Source organism: Pelodiscus sinensis, chromosome 2 (assembly GCF_052426305.1).
Source record: "Pelodiscus sinensis isolate ZL-2025 chromosome 2, ASM5242630v1, whole genome shotgun sequence".
Taxonomy (NCBI): Eukaryota; Metazoa; Chordata; order Testudines; family Trionychidae; genus Pelodiscus; species Pelodiscus sinensis.
In genome coordinates this window covers 47902080-47929178 of record NC_143053.1, presented here as the reverse complement: position 1 = coordinate 47929178, position 27099 = coordinate 47902080, and the positions used below count along the sequence as shown (strand labels likewise).

The window sequence follows — 27099 nt, the reverse complement described above, 5'->3', positions numbered from 1 at the left end:
ATTCTATCATACAAAAATCACCTGGCCCTTAAAAGTAGGAGTAAATATTTAAAGTGGCAAGTAATACTTTCTATTCAAGGTATCATTAAATAGTGGAACATTCTTCCCCACAATTCAATTGATCCAATAACTTAGTTAGATTTTTAAATGGACTAGACTGGAGTAGGCAATAATTTTTGATAGGGGGACACTTTCATATTTTGGTAAAAGTTCAAGGGCTTCACTTTTCTATGAAGAAGATGTGGGATCTGGATAGTGATGGTGATTGGGTGCAGAAAGGAGCTTGGGATTCAGGTTTGGGGTGAAGGAAACAGTGTGGGGTCTGAGAGAGAGTTTGGGTGAAGGAGAGGTTTGTGAATTGGGATAGGGGATTAGGGTGAAAGGCCTACCACTGCAGGGGGTCAATCCCTGCTGCCAGTCCCAGGCCCCACATTTAATCCCCTGGGTCACCCTGGGCATCACTGGCTAACCTCACTATTGGGGACTGGCCTGTCCACAGGACACTTGGGGTGGCCACTGAAAGACTCTGCAGAGCCTGGCACCCGGGGTGGTGTCCCCAAACTGTCCTATGGCCAGGACGGTCCTGCCTGCTGATGAAGCCTTCAGGTTTCAGTCCTGGGCAATGGGGCTTAGGATTCAGGCATGGCCCCAGCAAGTGTAAGCCACTTCTGGTGAACTCATTAAAACAGGGTCACTCACAAACCCTTGGCTAGAGCCATTCCTGCGCCCTGGGCAGCAGGCACATGACGCATGCACGGCTCCGTCCCCGGACTCACGGCACATGCGTGGCCTGCCCTCTCGGCATACTGTGCACCTTACAGCTGCAATCGGGCATGCAGTGCCTGATGGAGGCTCTGAGGGGCACCGTGTGGCCTCCAGCCCCAGGCGCGCGGCACCTGATGGCAGCTCTAAGGCCGGGTGCGCAGTGCCCCTTACAGCTGCTATCAGGTGCCCCGCATAGGTTGGCACGCGGGGCAGCTGCCTGGCTAGCCCCTCCCCCCTTAATCCAGCCCTGACCTTAATAGTACAAGTCTTAAACACTTACATGGGTTCTGTATTGCCACAGATGCACTTACTCAATTTATGTGCATTATATGTGAAAACTGATTTGGAATAACTGAAGTGCAAAGGAAGAAAGTTACACTTTGAGTTTGAAATAAGCCACAGTCCAGCCGCACTCTTAGCTGTTTATTCCTGCTTGTAATGCATTACCCGCTTCTTGTTTTTAATGCTACTGACATGTTGTGATCACCCTCCACTGCAAGGGAGAGTCAAATAGTTCAATACAAGCTAGTCTCCCTTCCCTTCCGCACACAGCTCTGTGCAGTGATTTGTGTAGCTCCCGTGGAAAATTCCACGTAAAGAATTGATCCCACGAGGTCGCTCAGCGGGCTCCTTGATTTCCCAGCCCGGGGCAGCCCGGAGAGGGGTGGGTGAAACGTAGATGCCGCCGACTGAGCATCAGTTGTGTCCCCCGCCTCCCTTCCCCGTTCCCATCTGTGTTCAATTACAAATACAAATGATCGATCCCTTTGGGCTGCGGGCTCCCCGGAGCCAGGGCAGACGACGCAGCCGCAAACGGGGACACACCTGCCAGGTGCGACCCAGACGGGCAGGGACGCGGGGCAGCACGAGCTCTCCCGGGCTGGCGAGCGGGGCCCTGGCTGCAGACAGACACGTGCCTGCTCTGATCCCCCGGCTGTTGCTGGGCCGGTGCCAAGCAGGGGAGTCCCGGGGTCACTCTCTCCGCCCCCTGAGCCCAGCGTCCCCTCTCCACCTCTGCCGGCCTCCCGGGGGGCATGGAGCTGGCAGGAGCCTATAAAAGCCCCAGCCGGAGCCGGCGCCACAGCGCTGCAGCCCGGGCACGAAGCGCTGAGACCCCGCGCCGCGAGCATGGCCCAGCAATCCTGCCAGTGGGGCTACGACACTGACAACGGTGGGTGAGGTCGGGGCAGGGCGAGTCGCGCCGCGGCCGCTCCCCTCAGCTCCAGGCCGGGAGCTGCAGCGCCGCGCCCAAGCGCGCTTGGTGCTGTCACACACGTGCCCGGCCCGCTGCTCTGGCGGGCGCTGCCGGGAGTCAGGCGGGTGGGGGATGGGTGAGGCCGGTTCCTGCCTCCTGCAGCGTCTGCTGCCCTGGGAATAAACCGGGGCAGGGCTTTACGGGCAGCTCGGCCCCCGGTCCCAGCCAGATTTCCGCCCCGCGCGGCGCAGGGAGCGCGGCAGCCCGGGCGAGGAGCAGGGGCAGGGCCAGCGCAGCCCTAGGGCTGAGCCCGCATTCATCGCCTGTGCGGGGGGGCAGTTCCTTCTGGCTGGCATCACGGCCAGCGCCGCGAATGCCGCAGGCGGGAAAAACCCACCCGGGAGCGAATAGCACAGCGGTGAGGCGGGGTGTAAATGCAGGAGAACTGCGTGTCACTCAGTGGCTTTGTGTTGAGCAGATGTCAGCTTTCCAAGACATTCCTTTGCATTTTTTCTAGGACCCGAGCACTGGCACAAATATTATCCTATTGCCAAAGGACAGAATCAGTCACCTATTGAAATCAATTCCAAAGAGGTCCATTATGAGCCCTCTCTTCTGCCTTGGTTTGTGGGGTATGATCCTGTCGGAGCTAGGACCATACTGAACAACGGGAGAACCTGCAAAGTTGTGTTTGATGACACCTTTGATAGATCAGGTTAGTCTGGGTTTTAACTGAAGACATTCTACAGATATATGTTTGTGAAGTTCTTGGAGGACAGAATGTGCCCTGTATGCTAATATGCGATCTGCAAAAAGTGTCTCTGCACTGGCCCTGAATATCAACTCAAAAGGCCATCCTGGGGGTGATCCAAAAACTGCAATAACTGCACAGGGAGTTTTTGATTGCTGTATAGCATCCCCTACCTACAGTCTCAGGTTGGAAGTTGAGAGAGGCTGCACAGCAGCCACAGAAGGTTGCTCCTGGTTGGAAGGTGGATTTCACATCCCCAGGAGCACTGCACTCCATTCACATGGAGCCTTAGTCCTCGGGCAAGCTGCGGGGAGCACATTTTACCTGAAAGGTTTTGAGCTCTGTTGCTGGAAAACCTGTGTAAATGCAAGGTATTATTTTTTTAAAAGTCTGAGCATACTATTTTTTGAAGAAAAAATATGTACAATGTTAGTCTCCAAATCCTACCGTGTTTGCACTGGCGAGACTCCTGTTGATGGTAGTGACATTCTTTTTTGCCTGAGGAAAGCCTTTAGGAAAGATTAGGTCTTTAGTATTTCTGCTAAATGAGTCCTCAAGTACAAAAGAAAAGGGAGGAGAAACTTCAATTTGAAATGAACTCCCTTGAAGCAAACATTAACACTCTCAAAGTATCATCACTCTTAATAATCTTCTCACCCACAAATTCTTTACAGTGTCATGCAAAGTGCTGCACATATCATATGTGGCTTTTCAGGGTTAACACAGCTTTGAAAAGACATGCTGATACTTTTAAACAAATACTAGCAGCATTTAGCATCTCTGAAAAAAACTGGGATTTCACACTGATATTGCTGGCTGTACTTCATAGGAAAGTTTCTATCAAGAAAATCAAATGATTCAAAAATTGCTTCCATCTTTGTAGAGCTTTTTAGTGATTATTTCTGAATACAGAATAAGGATGTTAAAGACTAGTCAACTATCTGATAAGCCTTTGCGATCAACTGTGCAGCGGGCTGCCCCTTTAAAACACCCCCTCTGCGTGATTCAAAGGGGCAGCCCTGGAGGCCAGGGTCAGCTGGGGATTCCCAGCTGATCCCTGGCTCCCCGCAGCATTTCCCCAGATCTAGGGATCAGCTGGGGAGTCCCCAGCTGAGCCCAGGCTCCCCTGCCTCCTCTCTGAATCTCGGAGGCAGCAGTTTCATTGGGGCAGCCGCCACACAGATGATCAGCTGTGTGGCCACTGCCCCTTTGAATCTGCTGCCTCCCTGTGATTCAAAGAGGCAGGGGAGCTCATAGCATGGAACCTGGGGTCAGTGGGGGACTGTTAGTCCCCCCTGCTCCCAGCCTCCATGGCTTTGAAATGCTTTGAAGAGCCCCCACTGGGATTCCATCGTCTAGTCGACTAGTTAATCGCATTTTAACATCCTTAATACAGACTAGCAGACAGCCATAATTTCTGTTCACAAAGTATCTTGTTGTTGTGCCAATGCATCTCAGGAAGTTTTAGAAAAGATATCTACTACTTGGAGTAGAGCTGATAGGAAAATTGTAGTCAAACCAGTTTTTTGTTAGAAAAACTTGTTTTGGTGGAAGAACCTGAAATGTTTTCATGACATAATATCTGATATATTATGAAATAATGTAAAAATAATATTAAAACGCAAAATTTCATACAGTAAAATTGGAATAAAGTTACACAATTCCAACACAAAATTTTGATACTCTGAAATTAACATTTTTCAAAATTGACTTTTTTCTAAGATTATTGTCTATATTCTGAGCTCAGGGGTATTTCCCCTGCTCATGTCCATGTACACTCGAACTGGCTCTCATTTTGTTAGCTCAAGTATAAATACCAGTGTAGCTGTGGTGCCAGGGGTAGTGATAGAGGAGTTATGGCTTAGCTGTGCCAAGTAAATGCCAAAAGGTTTCAGGTGAGTTTGTATTTGTCATGGCTTGGCAGTGCCTCTGCTGCTGTTGTCCATGCTACCCATGGCTTCATTGCTACTCTACCTTGTACTATAGATTACCATTTCATTCAATTTTGGAAAGAAAACATTTCAAAAGAAAAACAAATTTTAAATGCTGAAATTTCCCACAAATCTAATTTTTTTACCAGCTCCAATTTGAACCCCATGCAGCAGTACTTATGCTTGTATGTAAGGTCTGCAGAATGTACCATTTATTTGTAATACTGTACGTGAAATATGAAGCTAAAAAAGGGGAAAAGAAATTATTGTCCATTTATGTTACAGAGTGAAAGACTAGCCTCTTTTGGAACAATGTAAGATGTTATTTTCAAACTGCACTGTAAACTTCAACTATTTTGCTATTAATGGCAATTTTAATTAGTATGAAAGAATTTGCTAATAGATTCAATGCTCTTCAATATTTAAGTGTGTATGCATATTCTCTTTGTTTTTTTTAATTACATTAATGGATTCATGAAAACAAATCTATAGTCAAAATGAATACAAGATGAATTATCCAATAAAATAAAAAAACAGAAGCACACAACAGACTGGGAATAGTTATGGGACTTTGATTAGTTCTCTAGCAAAAACAAAAATCTCTTTCATGGAAATCGCTTAGCATTTTTTCCTACTGTGTAATTATTTTCTTTATTAGTTTAATGTTGGTGGCATTTGCAATGGAATTCTGTCATTAATGAGCTACATCAAACTACATCATTAATGAAATGTAACGGCAGTGTACTAAAGACCTCCATAATCACTGCTAATTATGCTCCCTGGGGCCTTCTCATTGTTTCTCCCACCATCTGTTTGTTGCATCCACCTGTAGTCTCTCATTGCATACTTGGATTGTAAGCTCTTCAGGGACCATAAAGAGCATTTATGATGGAGCTCTGATGATGACTGCAGCCCCTAAGCACTACTCTCAAGCAAATAAATAATAATAAAAATAGTCTTATGTAAATTATGAGGTGCGTAACCAGAAGAATTTACAGAAATGCCTAGCATCTACAGACCACACTCACTGTTAGGTTAACAGTGACAGGTTGGACTTAGTATTGCAGTTATCATGGATAGGAAAAGTTTTACTTTAACTATCCGGGATCATGTATCAGAGCAGTTCAGTGAAGAAAAAGGACATCTCCAGTGCTGTGGCTGGGATAGTTATACTCAAGCTAAGAAAGAAGGAGATCAAAAGGATGTAATATCCAGCCTGTAAGATAATTTTCAACCTTCACTTGTGTGCTGCATGTCAAAGCATCCGTGCCAATCTAGACGCGCTTTTCCGCAAAAAAGCCCCGATTGCCATTTTCGCGATCGGGGCTTTTTTGTGGAAAACAAATCTGAGCTGTCTACACTGGCCCTTTTGCACAAAAGCTTTGCGCAAAAGGGACTTTTTCCTGAACGGAAGCAGAATAGTATTTCCACAAGAAGTACTGATTTCTTACAGTAGGAAGTCAGTGCTTTTGCAGAAATTCAGCCAGTGTAGACAGCTGGCAAGTTTTTCCGAAAAGCTGCTGATTTTCCAGAAAAACTGGCCATTCTAGACACAGCCTCTTAGCCTCTGTTCCTATGTACTATGCCAGGCTGTTGTTGTTTTTCACATGGAAGTGAGCTTTAATCCTTTCATTACTTGCAGTACAGGAACAGAACAGTTTTAAAGAATTTGGTTCCTCAAGCTGAAACAAAATAAAGGGTCCCTTTTCCTACGGGACACAAGCTGGGAATTCCCAGCTGATTCCCAGCTCGTGCTCAGTCCCAGATTCTGCACCTCTGCTTTTTAAATGAGGTGCCTGGCGCCTCTGCCTCTCTGGCCCCACTTTTAAGCCAGCTCCCCCTAGCACCGGCTCCTGCTCTCCACACACTTTCCTCTCTGTGATAGAGGCAGCAAGAGTGGGGGAAGCGACTGGTCAAGTCACTACTTGACTACCCGATAATCAAGTTGACTAGTCATTTATATCCCTAAATGAACCCCCCCCCCAAAAAAAGAGAGAGAAACTCTTTTTTTCCATCAGACATGTTTCTTTGATTTTTTGGTGAAGTTCTGTGGCCTGTGTTGTACTGGAAATCAGATTAGATGATCACAGTGTCCCTTCTTGACTTGGAACCTATGAATTAAAGTTAAGCCTTAGTCTTTAATGTCCTTATGCCTGGATCAAAATCAGTTAGGCACAAATTAATCCCTATTTAAAGGAGACAGAAACGCTTCTTTGAGGCATGAAACTTTTAGTTTCTCCTGGTGCCAGATTTAAAATGACCAGCGATAGCTCATAAGAAAAAATACTGTGTTATTTCCCCTCAAACAGGATTACTTGGTTTTACAAGTCTGTTTTAATCAATGACAATCAATGACCTTGACAGTTGCTACTTATTCCATTGAAAAACTGTCTACAGTATTTCATTGTCTGGGAGAACACATAGAAGGAAGATGGCCTCCTTCCATATCCTTTAGATGCTTTATTTCTAGGACTTTTCAGAAAAGAGCTGAGCATGAACTTATTTGCTATCTTTTCATATGTAGAAATGTAATTGTCCTTACATAACGTATATAGACCCAATCCTATGAGGTGCCAAATCCTTTATAGAAGTTTTTGAACATCTTTAACTTCCATGAAAGTTAGTGAGTATTGAGGATGATCAGAGCCTCAAGGGTCACACCTAACCTATTAGCTGGAAAGTATGGGTGTGTCTAGACTAAATGGCTCCGTTGACGGAGCCATGTAGATGAATTTACTAGACATAACAAAATGAAGCAGCGATTTAAATAATCGCTGCTTCATTTACATCAAAATGGCTGCCGCGCTGTGCTGATCAGCTGATTGTCGGCACAGCGCGGTAGTCTAGACAGGGATCAGCCGACCCCAGAACCTTTTGTCGTCAGATCCTTTATGCCTCGTGAAACACTTCATTTTGCTATGTCTAGTAAACTCATCTACATGGCTCTGTCGATGGCGCCATGTAGTCTAGAACATGTATGGATTCTTGACTAGTCACTGTGATAATATTGTCAAATGGCATTTACCTTGTTCTTAGTGGTCTATATACAAAATCTTCCTATTGTTTGGAATAATGCCTCATTAATTTATTGTGCCATATTGCAATGGGAATGACATTTACTGAACTTCTGTAGGGAAAAAGTTTGCCTGAATGCTCAGTAGTCACTGCTCTAACTCATCTATTTTTACTTTTTCTTTTGCCCTTTCTTTAGGAAATAGACTTCTCCCAGAGGCAACTGATTATGCTGACTAACTTCATTGCAGGAGAAATACCAGCTAATTCAAGTTAGGCCTTTATTTTGGAATCCCGTTTCACTGCCGCATGTAGACGCAGGCAGTTACTTCGGGCTAGTCAATTTCTAAAATGGCGACCGGCCGAGAACATGCAAATCAAGCACGGGATATTTAAATCCCGCGCTTCATCTGCAATTTCGGTCGCCCTCATTAGCCTCCCTAGATTGATCTAGGGGGCTAGTGTAGACATATCCTGATTGTAATATATTAATTCAAAAAGCTTTGGCAAGGCTGGTAGTACTTCATGACACTTTTACAACACCTGTAGTACTGCATGACTATTCAAGGGCAAGTTTCACAAGAGAGATTCCCATCAAATGCTCAGCATAGTTGTGTTAATTCCTCAGCAGTATATTTGCTAGAGGACAGTGGGCCATTCTTAGCATGTTTCATCCCCAAACTGCAATATATGTTGCTGTGACTTGAAAGGAACATGTTCTATAACTGGCATCACATTTTGTGGTTTGACCTCTTGTCTATACCTATGTAATCAAATAGTCCTATGTATCCTCGCTATAGGAGGATATAGACCGAGTGATGCAAGGTGCTGAGTTCCTTCATCTCCCACTGAAATCATTTGAATTTGCAGAAGGCATTCAGTACCTTCCAAGTGTTGACTCCTTTTTGGTAAATACATGCACCTTTCTTTTGAAGCAAAGCTTTCTGAAAAAATTCTGAGCCAAATAGTGATGTGAATTATCAATTACAGTGCTGAGAAGTGGACCACTCCCAGGTACCTACAGACTGCGTCAACTTCACTTTCATTGGGGTTCTTCTAATGACCATGGCTCTGAGCACAATGTGGATGGAGTGAAATATGCAGCAGAGGTAGGACCCATTTTTTATGTATCAGTATATGGCACAAACTGAAATTTGGAATTATTGTGCAACAGGACAACACGAACAAGTATTTATTTATATTTATTGGTACATGTATGGAACCTATTATTTCAGTCACTCGTCAAAAATGTGAACCTCTGTGAATCATTTCTGATGATAAACACAGCTCTTTGCATCAAAAATACAAACCCCTGCCCCTGGGGTAAAATTGTAATTTTTTATAAATATGCCCGTGCCTGAAATTCACCATTTTGCAGCGAACACAGCTTTTTGTGGCAAAGTGTTTTGTTTTTGTCAAACTTGTAAAATTATCATGTCTTACTAGTTTTATTTATATAGTATCATTAATAGATTCTGGCATTGGCCTAAATACACTCAAAATTATAGTCCCATAATGTATTTTCACTGATGAAGCTTGTTAAGGGCCATTTATATCATCTGAAGTCCAAAACTGTATGTACTTTAAAACTGATGCATTGTGGTGGAGAATAACTTCCAATTCTAAATATCTGAGTTTTTAAATCTATCAGTCTGTTGTCAAAAATAGATTTTACTGTATTATGGACTAAACAAGTTAATGGCTTGATTTGACTCTGAGTGTATTCTGAGTGCCTAAGTTCTTCCTAATACAGGTTGGACCTTCCTGACTGGTCCTGAAGAAGGGAGTTTGCTGGACCAGAGGAGGTCAATTCCAGCCACTCTGCTACCAGCTTCCAGGCTCTCCTGGGGCTCTGCCAGCCTCCTGGCCAGGCTCACCTCCTGGAAGCTGACTCCACTGCTAGATTCAGCCACTGGACTCCATTCCTGCAGGCTGCTGGTCAGGCTCCCCCTTCTGGCAGCTGACCTGGCTCTGCTGCCAGCCCCGACCACCGGCCCAACTCTGCTGCTAGCCCTGTCTACCAGCCCAGCTCTGCTGCTGGCCCCGGCTGCTGGCCTGGCTCTGCTGCTTGTCCCAACCACTGGGCTCCCTGCTGCCAAGCCACTAGGCTCCCTGTCCCCAGGCTGACAGCAGGGCTCCATTGCTGGCCCCAGCTGCCAGGCTTGCTTCCTCTGGGTTGCTGGCCAGGCTCCCTTCCTGGCCGCCAATCAGGTTCTGTGGCCACCCTCCGGCTTCCAGGCTCCCTGTCCCTGGACCACCAGCAAAGTTGTACTGCAGGCCTTGGCCATCAGGCCCCCTGTCACAGGCCCTCCAGCTGCCTGACTCCCAGCCAGACTGCTCTCCCAGCCACCAGGGTTCTCTGGTCCAGCAACATCTGTGGTCCTGCCAGACCATGGATACTGCTGGACCAGAGAGGTTCAACCTATACTCAAATACCAATTAATAACATCTATCCACATCTCACTTGGGAATTCAAGGTTCAAACTACTATGGAAATACCATGTTTTCTCTGTATGAGAAGCTTTGCTGCAGCCTCCAAGTATTCCCACTTTGAAACCTCTATACATGCCATGGTAGCGAGTTTATGGTGGTTCTGAACTGCTTGCCATATGGAGAAATGTTGGCAGACCAGATGCATAGAATAGATCCACTGGCCCAAAACCTTGTGGTAGGGATCATGAATGGATTTTTCTGTCCTCCCTATGTTGAGTAATACCTCCCATGATCAAACTGCACGGGTATGCTACTTCGTAGTTGCAGGCTAAATGGGCAAATTCTATCTCTTCAAACTCCTGGTGTGTTCCACCAAGCAAGGGGCTTTTCCGTTTCCTTTTGTTTTCAGGACTAAGATTTGACTACTAGGTCTTCGTAAAGGTTGGACCTCCTTGATCCGGCATCCTCAGAATCTGGCTGGTCCTGAATGAGGGAATTTGCCAGACCAGGGGAGGTCCCCTGCCACTGCCTCCCCACCCCAGCCAACTGCCCCTCCCTACTGCTGGCCCTAACTGGACCTTCTGCTGCACTGCCTTGGCCCCAGCTCTCCAGCCAGGCTCCCGTGGCCTTAGGTCACCTGCCAGGCTGTTGTGGTCTCAGCCCCAGCTCCGCTACTGAGGTTCCACTGCTGGGGCTCCAACCCAGGCCCAGCCCTGCTGCTGCCAGCCCTGTCAGGCTCCCAGTCTAGGAGGGCTCCCAGCTGCTAGCTCTCCTGCTACTGGGCTCCTGGCCAGACCAGACCACAGATATTGCTGAACCAGAGGGTCATGATTTTGGGATGTTCAACCTGTACGAAGTAGAAGAACATACGTAGTGAAAGATGCTTTGTGAGAGTTCAGTTGAAGGCCTTGGTCTGTGCTGCTTTTATAATAACGTGATGCACCAACAGAAACGTAAACTAAGCAATCTACTATATCCACATTCAGGGAGAGCGATTCATTGATTCATAGATTCCAATGTCAGAAGGGACCATTGTGATCATGTAGTGAAGTCAGACCCATTGTTTAATAAAAGCCAGAGAATTTCCAAAAATAATTCCTGTGTGAACCTCATCATATCTTTTAGAAAACGAGTCCAATCTTATTTTTAAAATTGTCAATAACAGAGAATCCACCATGACCCTAGGTAAATTGAATAGTGTTTTTTGGTATTCTTTGTTAATATAAAAATCACAATGTTAAATTTAATCAGATTATTGGATTGCAATGATACCATATATATTTTATATGAAGTTTAGAGCTGAGTGAACTTGTTTGGATGAATAATTTCAACCAAAGATGAAGCTTCAAGTGACATGAAACTATTTATAAATTTAACACAAATACTTTTGATCAATCACAGAATGGCAAAAAGAAGGTGGGTGGTAGTGTGTGTTTACTTTGCCTCTATAACCATTAGCCCAGCATAGAATCATAGAATCATAGCGCTGAAAGAGACCCCTAGAGGTCATCTAGTCCTAAAGCAGGACCAATCCCAACTAAATCATCCCAGCCAGGGCTTTGTCATGCTGGGACTTAAAAACCTCTAGGGATGGAGATTCCATCATCTCTCTAGGTAACTCATTCCAGGGCTTTCCCACCCTCCTAGTTAAATAGTTTTTCCTAATATCCAACCTAGACCTCCCATGCTGCAACTTGAGACCATTGCTCCTTATTCTGCCATCCATCACTACCAAGAACAGCCTCTTTCCATCTTCTTTGGAACCTCCCTTCAGGAAGTTGAAGGCTGCTATCAAATCCCCCCTCACTCTTCTCTTCTGCAGACTAAATAAACCCAAATCCATCAGCATTTCCTCATTAGTCATGTGCTCCAGTCCTCTAATCATTTTGGTTGCCCTCCGCTGGACCCTCTCCAATGCGTCCACATTCTTTCAGTAGTGGGGGACCCAAAGCTGGATGCAATACTCCAGATGGTGCCTCACCAGTGCCTAATAAAGGGGAATAATAACTTCTCTAGGTCTGCTGGAAATGCTCCTCCTAATGCACCCCAATATGCCATTAGCCTTCTTGGTTACAAGGGCACACCATTGACTAATATCCAGCTTCTCATCCATTGTAATCCCCAGGTCTTTTTCTTCTGAACTGCAACTTAACCAGTCAGTCCCCAGCCTATAACAATGCTTGGGATTCTTCTGTCCCAAGTGCAGGACTCTGCACTTGTTCTTGTTGATCCTCATCAACCTTTTGGCCCAATCCTCTAATCTATCTAGGTCGCTCTGGACCCTATCTCTGCCCTCCAACATATCTACCTCTCCCCTCAGCAGTTAGGGAACTTTCTTGGGTTATGGAAGACCTGGCTGTAAATCCCTGCTTTAGAACAGACCAAAACACACTCTTTTAATTAACCTAAAATTCACATTTGGTTTGACTCAAATCAGTTTTAAAAAAATACTTTTTGGAGTTGCTCCCGAGCTGCAAAATCAGTTACTTATCCAGCTTTCGTAAAGATGTGTCCCAATACCACAGTGATATTAGGAATTATATAGGTAGTCTGGAGTCCTCTGGAAGGATAAATAAATGTTGAAACAAATCCTGAAAATATAGTATTGTAGAAAGTAGAACTGGGAAATAATTATGGGCTCACCTTGTCCATTCCCTGCTACTGCAGGCTTGGGAGTAGAACAGACAGCTACAGACTAATAATTTATAAAGCACAAATGAAATAGTAATCTTCTTTTAGAATTTCATTAACCTGAGAATCCAGTTGAGATTAAATAAATCAGTGGCTACCTCATGTATTGTACATATGCATATTTATATGTATGGTTAAGCATCTCCTCTATTATATGATCTGATTAATTATGAGTGAGTTTTCCAATATTTTGTGCAGTCTCCCTATTTTAATTTTTACACTTTATTTAAAACCAAAATAGCTGACAAGCAATTGCTACAAAAAGCACACGCACGTGGCAGAGCTGTGGGAGGTTCAGGACATATTAATACACCCAAACATCTTTCAATAGGATGCAGAAAGAATGCAGGTTTAGGCCCTTGGTGGCTGGTTATTGCAGAATAGTATTTATTAACATTTAATTTTGTTTGGTTGCAGCTTCATTTGGTACATTGGTATTCAAAATACAGTAATTATGCTGAAGCTTTGAGAAATTATGATGGTGTGGCTATTTTGGGCATTTTTCTGCAAGTAAGTAGATGTTTTTGTTCTGTCTTTGGACTATTTCCTCCTGGGGGCATTCTGTATCAAAACATTAAAAATTCTGTGCACAATCTTATAAAATTCTGCAAATTTTATTTGTCAAAATAACACCACATTATCATGTCAGTTTCGGTTACATTGGTAATTTATTTCAGAATACCTCTGAGAACACATGTCTGTACAAATACAGACATACACAACAATTCCCACAGGAGTAGAGATTCAAGAAAACCCTATTACAGCCAAGTTTCTGTTTCTCTGGCCCCCTTTCTCTCCCCAGAGCACAGCCTGGCAGCTAGACACCTACAATCTCTCTGCACCCAGAGCCTAGATATGGCCCCCAATAGCCCAGACACCCACTCTCCTTCCTTCCCCTGAGCCCAGGGTTACAGAGGAAGAAACAACCTGATGCTTATCTCAAGAGTTTCCTGCAAGCTGTCCTCTTCTTTCCTCAGAGTATGTTGGGAACTGCAGCTATCAGAAAACCTCTAGCTCCCTCACCCTCCCCTTTAAAAAACTATACATTTTCTTTTTGTTATAAGTAAAAATTATGTGTGTTGTGAAACTAATTTACTGCTAATTTGGAGAAATTCTTCTTTTGCATCAAATTATAGTCAATACTGTAAGCCCACCGTGCACCCACTTAAATAAATGGGAGTCATACAAGCCACTTCATGGAGCATGATTGAGCCTTGTATGTTGTTTTAGCAAATACTACTATAATCAAAAATCGAGCAATTACTTGATTCTTACATTGTTCAGGGTGTTTCTTCCCAACAGGTGCAACATTTTGTTGTTATTCAATAAAAGATGCTTTGAGAATATTGCTAATTAAACTGACAGATGGGATGGGTGAAGTTCAATTTTTCATGCATTTGTAACCTATAATGATGAAAAAAGTAGCCGTCGTTACTACTGTTCAACTCTTGTTTCCTGTATTACAGGTAGGAGAAACTCCCAAGCCAGAGATGAAAAGAATTCTTGAAGAAATAAATGGTATTAAAACAAAGGTAACAGAACAGTTTTTATTCTGATAGACTGAGTAGCTGCAGACCTGCAATAGTGAAAACCAGATTCAATAGTTTGCTCTGGCTGCTTTGCACTGTTCCAATAAAACAGAGGAGCCAGAGCACACTGGTGTCTATAGCCTGAAATATCTTTATTTTTCTCCCCTCACTTCCCTGAGAGTCCCCCCGCCCCACGGACTTCCGTGGGCTTTAGATCAATTAATTGCCTGGCAGATCTCATTCAAATCAAAGTTTATGTACAACTGTCTCTGCCACTCTGTGCACTGCTCTATGATGTTTCTTTGTGAAAATCTGGTCTATACATCCTCTTCCCTTGCGAAATCCGGCTTGTTCTTTCCTCAGAGACTTGTCAACAGCATCTGAGATCCACTGGATGATGACCTTGGCTAGGATCTTGCTGGGTACGGATAGAAGGGTCCCACACCAATTGTTGCAATGGCTGAGGGCTTCTTTCTTAGGAATCTTGATGATGACTTGTTTGGTCCTGTCCTTGGTTATCCGTTGTCCTTCCTAAATTGCTACAAACAGTGGTTGGAGAATGGTGGCTGCAAGTTCTGGGTCTGCTTTAAAAAACTCTGCGTCCAGGTTGTCAGGTCCTGGAGCTTTGCCATTTTTCAGGGAGCTGATGGCTGCACTGATTTCTTCTTTCTCTGGTGGATCAATATTAATATCAAGGTCCTCTTCAGCTTCCTGGATGTCCACTTCTTCTTCAGATGGTGGTCTATTCAGAACCTCTCTGAAATGTTCTGTGCAGTGTGCTTCTTGCTTTTTATCTGTTGACAAACTGCCCTTGTTTGTCTTTAATGAGAGCGCTTGTCCTGCCATGATACCTGCCACAAACAAGCGTAGTGACTCTGTGCATGTTTCCTTGCTCCCCTTGATTAGCTGCATCTTCAGCTTTTGTTGAAAGGTCCTCCATGAAAACTTGTTTGTCTACCCTCACTAACTTCTTTACTTTTCGATTTGCCTCTCTGTAATTCTGCTTGTATCTTTCTTGAATTCTGGCTGATTTGGCGTCTGCCAGTCTCTTCTTTATGTTCCATCTCTCTTTGATGGCTTTCCATGCATCAGGCTTAATCCATTCTTTCCTCTTCTTCCTATCCTTGAAACCCAGACAGGCCTTGCTGCTCTTTGTGTAGACAGATGCAATCTGTTCCCATGCCATGTTGATTTTATCTGATACTGGTATATACGTCATCTCTTAAATCTTGCAGATCTTGGAATCTGTTCCTCAGTTGAATGGTGAAGGCAGTCTTTGCGCTGACATATCGTAGCTTTTCAACACTGAAGTGTCTTTGTATGGATATCTCAATACCTGTTCTTTGCAGCTTAAGTTTCACAAGTGCCATCACTAAGTGGTGATCACTACCAACATCTGCTCCTCTCCTCACTTTCATATCTTGCAAGCAGCATCTCCATGTACCGTTGATCATCAGATGGTCAATCTGGTTCTTGTCTCTGCCATTTGGTGAAAACTAAGTCAGCTTGTGAATGTTGCGATGTGGGAAGAGAGTCCCTCCAATGACCAGATTGTTGATGGAACAAAACCCTACAAGTCTCTCACCATCATCATTCATGGTGCTACACCCATGTCTGCCTATGGCCCTGTTATAGTGTGTGTTGTCATTTCCCACGTAGGCATTCAGATCACCCATGATGATGGTAAGATCATGGAGTGGTGTAGACTCCACTTCTTCCTGAAGCTGCTCATAAAAGATGTCTTTAATTTCTTCACCATTGTCATTGGTTGGAGCATAAACCTGGATCAAGGTGATGTTCGCTTGTCTTCCTTTCAGTCTGACCCTCATCAATCTGCTGTGGACAGGTTTCCACTGTAGCAAACATTTCTCAATCCCCTTCTTAAGGATGATGGCCACTCCCTCATGATGCTGGTCATCATCTGTTCCAGAGTAAAGCACTGTTTCTCCTGCAGAAGTCTTCAGTCTCCCTGATTCTGTCCATCTATTCTCACTAACACCAAGGACGTGTAGATTGTATCGTCTCATTTCAGAGACTATTTGTGCTAACTTGCCAATATCGTACATGGTTTGTACATTTCAGAATCCAGTTCTGGTCTTTGTCTTGGTGCCCATCATTGTGGCAGTAGCTTCCTCACGTCTTTCACTACGGTCAGTCATACAGGTCCCCAGAGAGGACATTGCACAAAGTTGTAGGAGAATTCTTCGTTGCTGTTTCCATAACAATTTTTTTTCTAGGTCAGGGTTATTAGCCCGAGCTGAACCCCCAACCTGGAGGACCAGTGAATCACACTTAGTCTGGTCTGTATCCTTCTACCTGTCCAGCATGGGTGATCCTACCAGGAGCAAGAGGCCCCCGCCGACATATCTCTAGGGGTAACTGAGACACACAAGCCCCCCAAGCATGACAAGGTAGTGATCCATTGGGGGGAATCCATTTCACAAGGGAAGAGGATGTATAGATCAGATTTTCACCCTGAGAAACATCATAGAGCAGTGCACAGAGTGTCAGAGACAATTGTACATAAACTTTGTTGACTTTGAGAAGGCTTTAGACAGCATACAGAGAGAGCCTTTGACACATTCTGAGAGCCTACGGAATCCCTCTACAAGTGGTCCAGCTCATTAAGAGTTTTTACACCAATTTCACATGTAGCGTGGGATACTGCAATCTGTCTTTCGAAGTTAAGACCGGGGTTAGATAGGGATGCGTCATGTCTCCACTATGGTGATTGACTGGGTGATGTGGAGAACAACAGCAGATGCATCAATGGGTATCAGATGGACACCTTTTTCCGCATTGGAAGACACTGACTTTGCAGACAACCTTGCATTGCTTTCCCATACCCATCAACACATGCAGGAAAAGACACAATGTCTATGCACCTTTGGATACCAGATTGGACTAAGAGTTAGCCAGAATAAAACAGAGATTATGATTCTCAATATAGATTCACCAGCACCAATCAAGATACATGATGCAGACTTACCCAGCACAGACAGCTTTACATACTTAGGCAGCATCATCCGCCATGATGGAGGCACCAAGAAAGACATCCAGAGCAGACTTAAGTAAGGCCAGAGATGTCCTTGGGAGTATAAACAATGTATGGAAATCTACACAATACAGTGTCCACATCAAGCTTAAGCTGTACCAGAGCTGTGTCATATCAACACTACTATATGGCTCAGAGTGCTGGCGGATGACAGAGTGCGACCATGCCAAGCTTTCATCCTTTCATACCACCAGCCTTCGTAAGATACTTCACATCTTTTGGCCGAAAACAATCTCTAACCACGACATGCTCCTGAGATGCCACCAAGAGGACATGACCACTATCGTTATGAGAAGACGCTGGAGATGGATAGGGCACATGATGAGAAGGGAGGCAGACGCCACTTCACTGGACGCCTGAAGGATGACAGAAATGTGGGAGGCCCAAGACAACATGGCGGCATACTGTTGAGGCAGACATGAAGAGAATGAATTACAACTGGGACAAACTAGAGAAAGTGGTTAAAGACAAACAAAAATGGAGAACCTTCATTGCTGCCCTACATGCCAGTGGGCGTAGTAGGCATTAACTAGCTCTTATTCATATCAGCAACCACAATCATTGCAAAATCTAAATCTATTTATTTAAATAATTAATGATCTAAGGGCCTTGTCCTATACTTGTCCCATTATATATTTAGAATTCCCACAGAAGATAGTTCAGTTCATGAGGAGTTACGGTAGTTCGGATTAGGAAGCCTAGTCCGAACTACCTAGTCCGTGCCGCGTGTAGCCGCGCAGCACGGAGTCCGCACTAGCGGACATTTAAAAATGGAGGCGCCCGGCGAGATGCAAATGAAGCCCGGGAAATTCAAATCCCAGGCTTCATTTACAACTCCGGTTGCCTACATTACCACCCTAGTTCGAACTAGGGTGGTAGTGTAGACATACCCTAAGTGAAGAGATTGAACACTGAAAAATATTATGTTTAAAAAGACAACAGTGACAGAATCCCCATTTCGTGGCAATTGAGACTGCCTATCAGTGTTCCCTGTAAAACTGAGCACTTGGGTGGCCACCTAGGAAATATTCAAGTGCTACCCAGCTGATGAGCAGAGTGCCCACAGTCAGCAGTATGTGTTTCTACTGGTGGTGCACATCTGCACATGCCTTGGTACAACTAACAAAATTTACTCTGCAAATGGATGGAAAAAATTAGAGGGGACATTGCTGCCTATCACATTTTAAATCTTGTTTTAGTAACAATGGAAATATAAATGTTCAATTTTGGATAGTGGAATCCACTGTGATATATATCACAATAGTCCCAAACTGGGCCATAACTATATTGAAACAGAAACGGTTTAAGAAAATCAGAGAAAACATGAGCTAAGGAATCAAAATAAATGCACAGCATCTTGAATTTTATTTATTATACTTATTTTTCTTGGCAAAGTATAAATCTAAACAAAGCTATCTACATATGTAATTATAGGATGGGCTAGTACGTTTGACATGAATATTTTGTGCATAGTCACAATTGTTAGGTAACAGTGCATTATAGCGACATGAGTTTATGAGAAGTTACAACACTTAATTATATCAGTGAGCACTTTGATAAAGAGCATCTTATTTTATTTTGGGGGGAAATTTCAGCCTTGGGCTAGAGGTCATTTCTGGAAAAGTAAGTTAAATGTTTGAAAGGATAAAATCCACCTCTTTCATGTTGTTGGACATTTCATTCTTCCACGCAAATGTGACTCTCTATTTAATTAAGATTGGTGTCTTCACTAGTGTTGTTAAAGAGATTTCTGTTTTATTTATTTAAGGGGAAAGAGGCTCCCTTTTCAAACTTTGATCCATCAATTCTTTTCCCTAAATCTTGGGACTATTGGACCTACCATGGCTCCTTCACTGAACCTCCTTGTGATGAGTGTGTTACCTGGATTCTTTTGAGGGAACCTATTATTGTCAGCCCAGACCAGGTAAACTTCAGTTGGATGTTAATTTCCTCATTGTCACAGTTCTCTCATAGTTTTGGATTATTTACTCATATGCCATGTCCCAACATTACCCTTTCTATAAGGAAAAATCCCACTGGAGTCCATGGGAAACTGCATGAGTAAAGACTGTTAAAATAGAATAAAAACTGAACTTCAGGATCGGGCCCTTCAGTTAATAACCTTGTCAGTTGGCATCAGTAGAAACACTATTGGGCCCCTTAAAAGGACTGCACATGACTCTACACCTCTGAGGATGAGCCTACATGGCAGTGGGAAGTGAATCTCCCAGCCCTGAAGATAGGGCTCACAGGGCTCACACTAGCAGGCTAACAAGAGCTGTGCAAATGCTTTAACACTGGCAGAGCCTCAGACTTGGACTCAGGGGTTAGGGTGGGTCTGAACTTGGGTGGCCTGCTCAAGCCTCCACTCGTGCCACAGTGTCCACACAGCTGTGAGTCTACCTATCCAGGTGGGAGAGACACTCCCAGCTGCAGTGTAGATATACCCTGTGAACCTAGCCACTCATGCTAGTTCCTCTCCACCAGTGTCCCCTGAAAGCTGCAATTGTGTGGCTGCTCAGGAGAGATTCACATGCTGCCCAGTTGATTAGCAGAGCCCCCACAGCTAGGTTTTTTGTTTCTACTGGTGGTGCACATTCACACATGCCTTGGTGCACATAAAACATTTATTCTGCACATGGATGGAAAAATATCCACACATGGCTAGAAAAGATTAGTGACAACATTACTCTCCACATCTGGAAAATTGTTGATTCTGGCTCCTAACTTCTTAGACCATGTCACTGGGCAGGGTCAGGTCACCAGTGGCCATGTAGAGCATAAATCAGTGAGATTCTAACAGGCTGGGAAAGTATAGAAGGGGACACAGGGAAGCAGGAGGTGATCAGAGAGTAAAAGAAAGGGGTTTGTGGCTACCAATGTGGAAGGGACTGATTGTAATCATCGCTATTGTAGATTGAAACAGGAGCAGTATTTCTCACACACCAGCTGAAGAAAAGGGGTAGTTTTCCCTCAATTTTCCTTTTTCTCTCCTCTCCCCTTTACTTTAACCCCACCTTGTAGGAGATAATAGAGCTGGAGGTGGCTCACACAAGTTATTGTCATAGGTTCTTGCAAAACCTAAAGCTTGCACTTCCCAAACACCAACCTAATTAAAGTTTAGTAGTCTACTGTCTCATTCATTACACATTAGGGCTATGTCTTCACTGGCAGGTTCTTGCACAAGAATGGCCATTCTTCCACAGAACATCCACAGTGCCCGCCCGCTCTTGCGCAAGATTTACAGTAAAGCATGGGAAGAGAGGGCTTCTTGCGCAAGAGCTACGCTCTTCTAATAAGTGTAAATTAAATGGCCATCAGAGTTTTCTTGCACAAGAGAGCGTCCACACTGCCATGGGTGCTCTTGCGCAAAAACACATGGCAGTGTAGATGTGTTCTTGTGCAAGAGTTCTTGCACAATAACCCGCTAGTGTAGACATAGGCTATGTGTGTTACAGGGCGTGTTAGTTGTTTCAGCAAAAACAACAAGGAGTCCACTGGCACTTTAAAGACTAATACATTTATTAGGGTATTAGAGCATAAGCTTTCATGAGCTACAACTCACTGCCTCAGGATATAGAAATGGGATTGTGACATCAGTGCTAAATAAATCAGAATGAATGTGGCTCATCTCCAACAGTAGTGAGAAGTTGAGAGTACCTGAATGGGAATTTACCTATTGAAATGAGAACCACTCATGTGGTCATCTAAGTAGAAACTGTTTGTAATGCAACCCCAGTTTTGGCATTTCCAAACTTTTGAGGGGGTCATTTTACAGCCATAAAGTTATTTTAATATAGAATAATGTTCCTTTTATTTAATATTTCAAAAGATTACTCCCTAAAATCCATAGTACATATATTTTAACAGCTGAAATAGTTTTTTAAAAAATGGTATCCATAAAATAACACCACCCATTGTAAGTGGCAGCCAGTAGCAAAGAAATTAATGCAAATTTTGTAATTCTTTTGAACACATTTCTGGAAATATTCATGGCTAAATTTGAATAAACAAAAGCAACAACTTCAGGGAACCTCCATTTCTCCAATCCGAAGGCCTCAGGTTTAACATGTCATTCTCATACCAGAAATAAACATTTTTGTAAATTTCCTCACCCTACAATACACCCATAAGGGCGCTTACATAATTGAAATTGGACAAAAATGACCAATGACCCCTTTGATGATCTCAGATGTAAAGGTCAGTTTTGTAATTTAGACTTGTTCTTGTGCTCAGCCGTCTACACTGAATGAATGTCACAAATTACAGTACAAGACTCAGGGGAAACATGAAAATTATTTGAGTCAAACAACAAGTAAGTGATATGTTATGTGTGTACATATTAGAGACATGTAAACATATTTTCTTGTCCTAGGATTTTAAGGTGTTTTATGACTACAGTACAAATAAGACAAAATAGGCATCGTCAAAACTCCATATAGATCCTGACTGGCATCAGTATATCATGCAGCACTTTATTTTCAATCATTATGTCCCAATACTTTTTTGCCTGCCTAGTTTATAAAAAATAATTGAATAAGTGGAGTATGGGGAGCTCACCAGAACTCAGGTCTGACTTGAACCTTAATCCTAAAGATAAAAGCTGACACAAGCTCCTGTATGACTCTGTTTTACATTGCTCATTCAAATGCAGAGTTGGCCTGGAGGTGACTTTCTTATTTTTCCTTGTTTGTATGAAAATATAAAGGTACTAGATGTTTGGAAGGTTATCCTTGCATGCAAAATGCAAATTGGCTCTGTCAGCTTTTCTAGCTCAACAAGAAGTCTGTTTAGAGCCTCATTTCTGACTCAGGTGTTTACATTGCAGAGGATCATGGAAGGGTTTATTTGGAACTGAAGTGTAGGCATAGCTATTAGGGAACAGCTCTGTGTTGCATCAACAATAAAACATCAACTTCCTCTTCTCCCCTCCTTTAATGGGTGAAATTCTTAGTGTGACATTCATTTAGAATGCAACAGCTATGTGTTGAATCATTGATCCAACTTCATCTGATGCGTTTCTGACCACTGCTATGTTCAGGCAATGCTCTTTTTTTCTAAATACTGTCAGTAACAAGTTTTGGGAATTAATTGTTCTCTGAGCAGCCATCAGGAAGCTCCCCCCTTCCCCCCCTCCCGATCTGCTCGTTAAGACATTGACCATTTCTACAAAATGGATACATAGTATGTGTGGTGCTTTGTCATTCTGCTTTACAGACAGAATTATTATGAGTGGTAACTTAAGAAAAAACAACAAGTAGTCCTGTGGAGACTAACAAAAATATATGCATAGTATCATGAGCTTTCATGAGCACAACCCACCTCTTCAGATGAGATGATCTTGAGTGACACAGGACTATTTGGTTTTTTTAACTACTTGCTGTGTCTTTTCCTTTTATACTGCACTAGCCAGATTTCACATGGAACAGGAGACACATGACTGTGTTCTCTAAAATAGAATTGTGTTCCTACTTCGGAAGTGCTAGCAACAAACCCTTGCTAAACCACTCTTGCTTCTTCCCCATGCCAAGGGTCGTACTGAACAGCCGAGACAAAGGAAGTGGGTGATGGTAGGACTGGGGGAGGCAAAACCCCAGACACACCTCCATCCCCACCCTTTCTGCCCACCCCCCATGGGATCCAATCTGTCTCCCTGGCCCCAGCGCAAGAGGAGGGTGGGTGGAGCACTGCCCCAGAACATGGGGAGGGCAGGTAGAGCGCTTCCCCCACCCTCCCTGGCTCTCCAGAGTTCGGGGAGGGAAGAGGGTGCGATGCCCCAGCTTCTCTGGCCCCAGAGCACAGGGAGGGCAGGTGCTCAGGGGCAGCAATACTCCATCCCCAGTATGCCTACATTAGGTGTTCTGAGGGTAGAGCGTGGGCGGGGAGGCAGTACCTTCCTCTGTCTAGCATACCTGCTGCCCATGAGCTGGGAAATAATTAATCTCCCCCCTCTCCTCCAACCACATTGGTAGAGATTTGGGGGAGTAGGTGGTTCAGAGTTTGCCTTCTTTTTCAGCATGGCATATGATTGTCATGATGGGATCATTGGTGCATATCTTACCTAATCTATTCCCTGCCACTGCAACAGCATTGGGGACATCTTGAGCTTTCCTTTTCTCTGCTTGTGGCACATGATTTAGTCTCTAAGGCTTCGTCTACACTGCCGGTTTTGCCAGCAGTGAGTATGCAAATGCCTCAAGGAGAGGCATAAGGAGCTTGCGGAAAACAGGGTTTTTGTGCAAAAAACCCCCTGTCCACACTACTTTTTTTTCTGCAAAAACCCTTTGCGCAAAAACTGCAAATAAGGTGTGGTGATATGTTAATCCATGCCTCATTTGCATACTCACTGCCGGCAAAACTGGCAGTGTAGACGAACCTTAAAGGACTAAAATGCTTTAGTCTTTGGGCTTTTATATTGGATCGTGGTAAAATCTAATAGCTTGTAATATACAAGAAGTCAAACAAGGTGATCTAGTGCATCCTTCTGGCCTTAAGTTCTGTGAAAAATGTGAAAGTCACAAAGAGTGAGCCTTCAGGTTCATGATGAAATTGTCACTGTGTTTCAGATTCATAATATACAATTGATACACTTTTTAAAATATAAACTAACTATTTTGAAGATCAGGTGTCACTGTGACTCATGTTACCCTGTGTACTCTTCCCCTTGCATCCTTGATCTGGAGGGCAACCTCACAGCAAAAGAATTTTACTGAAGTTCCACAGTGCAAGGGGCAGGCCAGGGCTGCTACCAATAGTGCATGACAGAACTCCTTAGGCTGAGGACTTGTAGGGAATGGACATGAGTAGGCCAAAGAAGCCATGCAATACTGATGAATCTATTACTGCACAAATCTACTATGTAAGGATGCAAAAGGGACTATTCCAGCTATTTGATTGCAGAAGACTCTATGCAGTGGCTCCTGTGACTATATAGGAAGATTCCTCCCCAACCTCTGGTGCCTGAGCAGGTCTGGTAGCTAGTCCATTAGGCCCTGGATTTGCCCCAAGTTAATTCCATATTGAAGTTGCTATTTTGCTTCTTTGCAGATAGCAAAGCTCCGTAGCCTTTCCGTGAATGGTGAGACACAGCCTTTTCGCCCCTTGGTGGATAACTGGCGCCCTCCTCAACCTCGGCATTTCAGGATGGTGAGAGCTTCGTTCCAATAAACTCTGTGCCGAAAGTGGGTGTCTTTGAGTGAGGCAGTGCCTACATCCCAGTGCCTAGTTAGCTTTGTGCCCTCTACTGCTCTTCCTCTGGATGCAGATCTGCATTTAACAGTCCATAACTCTGAATAATGAGATGTGATGGATCACCAACTCTAATTCTGAGGGGTCAAAAATTACTTGAGGCAAATTCTAATCTTGACATGAAAATGTAGCGTCTGTGTTTGGATCTCAATAACAGCTATATGAGCTTTAACAGTAGCATTTACATGGTTATTTCTAAGGTAGAAAAATGGAATTGTTACTAATGGCTAGAAAAGGCATTTTTCCATTATCCTTATGATCTTTAGTGTTTGCCTTTTTCCACACTGTAAAGTTTCCCAGTTAACAGAAACAATCAGTATTTGAATGTAAAATGGGCAACATGTCAAATTCTGTGGTCAGTTGTACTGCATAATCCAATAGAGAATACCAGGTGTAACAGAGGACAGCGTTTACTCCGTTGTATTCATATTGGAAAATGGAGACTCACTAAATTCCCATTGATAATTAAGAATGTGAAGATTTTAACGAACTGAGAGTTTAATATTGTACAATTTTATTTTGAAAACTGAAATCAAGATGTCAGATCAAATTAAAGAGATAGTATAAAAAGTACCTATTTTAATTATTGTAACTACTGGCTTATTCTTGTTAGAAGGTCATCTTTAATTTTAAGTCTAAAGTAACTGAAATGAAATTAATTTAGAGAAATCCCAGGATTTTCTTTAATTTCCTGCATTTGTAGGTGTTATCAGAAATAGTGAATGAAAGTGGATAGATTCTGTTATAATCCCGTTGCATTCTCAGAGATATTTAGTCCCCGTTTTTTCTGCTGTACCTTTATCTTTCCATTTCTCAATACTTGCACAATTGATCCTAATGTCAGTGAGATTTGTATGCAACCATCTCTGTTGGACTTACCTTATGGAAGCAAGAGCAATAAAAAATGATTGTATGACTCCACTTGAAGTAACAGCATTTTAGCCTTGAGAGATGCAACATTAATAAAAACTCTTTTGTAAGAAATGTTGTTTGGGGCTTTACATCTAATTTTGGGTGAAAGAAAAAAAACATAGACAAAAATACTTGTCAGTGTCCTCCTAATACATCTCTGTATAAATTAGGGATGGATAAAAACTGTGTTACCTAACCCTGGCCATTTATGTGTACTGCAAGATACTGTTGTGGTTTTTTTGTGATTCCAAGGACATAGCATTTCTAAAATATGATAGATATTTCATCACCGCATCTGCTAATTGGCACTTGTCCCAACTCTGATGTTACTTGCGGACCTCTGCGTCAAGAAAATCCTCATTCCTAATAGCCTTTCCTTCTCATTTGGTCATGTACTACCCTTGATCCTACCAAAACTCATATGTTCAGGTATTCTGCTCCAACTTTTCTGAACTGATCTGACTTAGCTCTAATAATGCCATTTCACCTTAAATTGCACATGAACTCTAGTTTCCTACAAGAAAACAGATGATAGAATTAGATGAGCTGTTGGCTCACTCTGAATTTTCAATTTAACCTCTGCTTCACCTCCACTTTATAACACATAAGCCTGACCTTTTAAAAATGGAATTAATAGCTTCTTTGCCCTGATGACATAGAATGATTTTCAGCTGGTCAAAACTGTTAGGTCTAAATAAAATGAGGTAATAAATTCTAAGGAAGCGAGAGTAAAGTCAGGTAACTGATTCTTCTGAGCCTGGAGAAAACCCAGTTGGATCAATTCTAATTAAGTCTCCAGGAGCCAATTGAGCCAGAATTTCTCTGATTAGTCCTATGGCAAAATGCATTCTTCTGCCCTGACACCCCACACCTTGAGAAATACTAGATTATGCAGGATATGTCATCACATTATTAGCCAAGAATTTATCTGTGTGTGTGAACGATTCAGTATAAAATGTTAATGTGAAACACAAGCCAAGGATCTATTTTAAGAATAACATGAGCCTGTCCTTATTCCATTCATGATATTAGGAAAAAAAAAATTCTTTAACTCTGCATTGCCTAGTAGCTTGCATGACAACCTTAATAATATATTTTAAACATGTTATTATATTTAATATATATCATGTTTTTCTTCAAAGAGTAATGCTTATGAAAATTATAAAATGTGTACTAAGCATACAGAGTTTGCACATTTCTGAGTTTAATATCCCAGGACCAGATCATTCCTTTGCTTACTAAATTCAGTAAAAGGGGGAATCTCACTTGTTATTTACCATGAGGTTGAGTACAGTGTTTGTCCCTCACATCTGCCTCTCACTTACAAGATGATAGCAGAAGAGAGATGATGCATCTGATGCTGTTGTAGTCATGGATCTGGTCCCAAACATGAATCATTTGCCATCACAAATCAAGTCTCTCTGTGCATTTTGTGGTACTGCCAACTCAAAAATCATGAGTCAGACCCTCAAAATCATGAGAATTGTTTTCAAAGATTAAATTGGGATGGACCCTTGAATTTTTAACATCCCCTGCCCACGTTCAACCCCTGTGTGTGTCAGCAGCGATTTGTGTTG

General features: G+C 43.2%; 1 protein-coding gene across 1 annotated transcript; it reads left to right on the top strand.

The window, feature by feature from the left end:
- Positions 1–1505: 1505 nt before the first annotated feature.
- LOC102453552 (carbonic anhydrase 3) lies at positions 1506–26774 on the top strand. The gene is made up of 7 exons (XM_014581744.4): positions 1506–1936; positions 2478–2675; positions 8645–8763; positions 13196–13288; positions 14245–14310; positions 19131–19286; positions 24410–26774. The coding sequence occupies exons 1-7, from the start codon at positions 1894–1896 to the stop codon at positions 24527–24529; spliced, it is 795 nt and encodes a 264-aa protein (XP_014437230.2). The 5' UTR covers positions 1506–1893; the 3' UTR covers positions 24530–26774.
- Positions 26775–27099: the final 325 nt, after the last annotated feature.

Coding starts and splice junctions, on each gene's coding strand:
- LOC102453552 (XM_014581744.4), top strand. CDS start 1,894: ATGGCCCAGCAATCCTGCCAGTGGGGCTACGACACTGACAACG. Junction 13,289..14,244: donor TTTTGGGCATTTTTCTGCAA/GTAAGTAGATGT, acceptor CCTGTATTACAG/GTAGGAGAAACTCCCAAGCC. Junction 14,311..19,130: donor TAAATGGTATTAAAACAAAG/GTAACAGAACAG, acceptor TATTTATTTAAG/GGGAAAGAGGCTCCCTTTTC.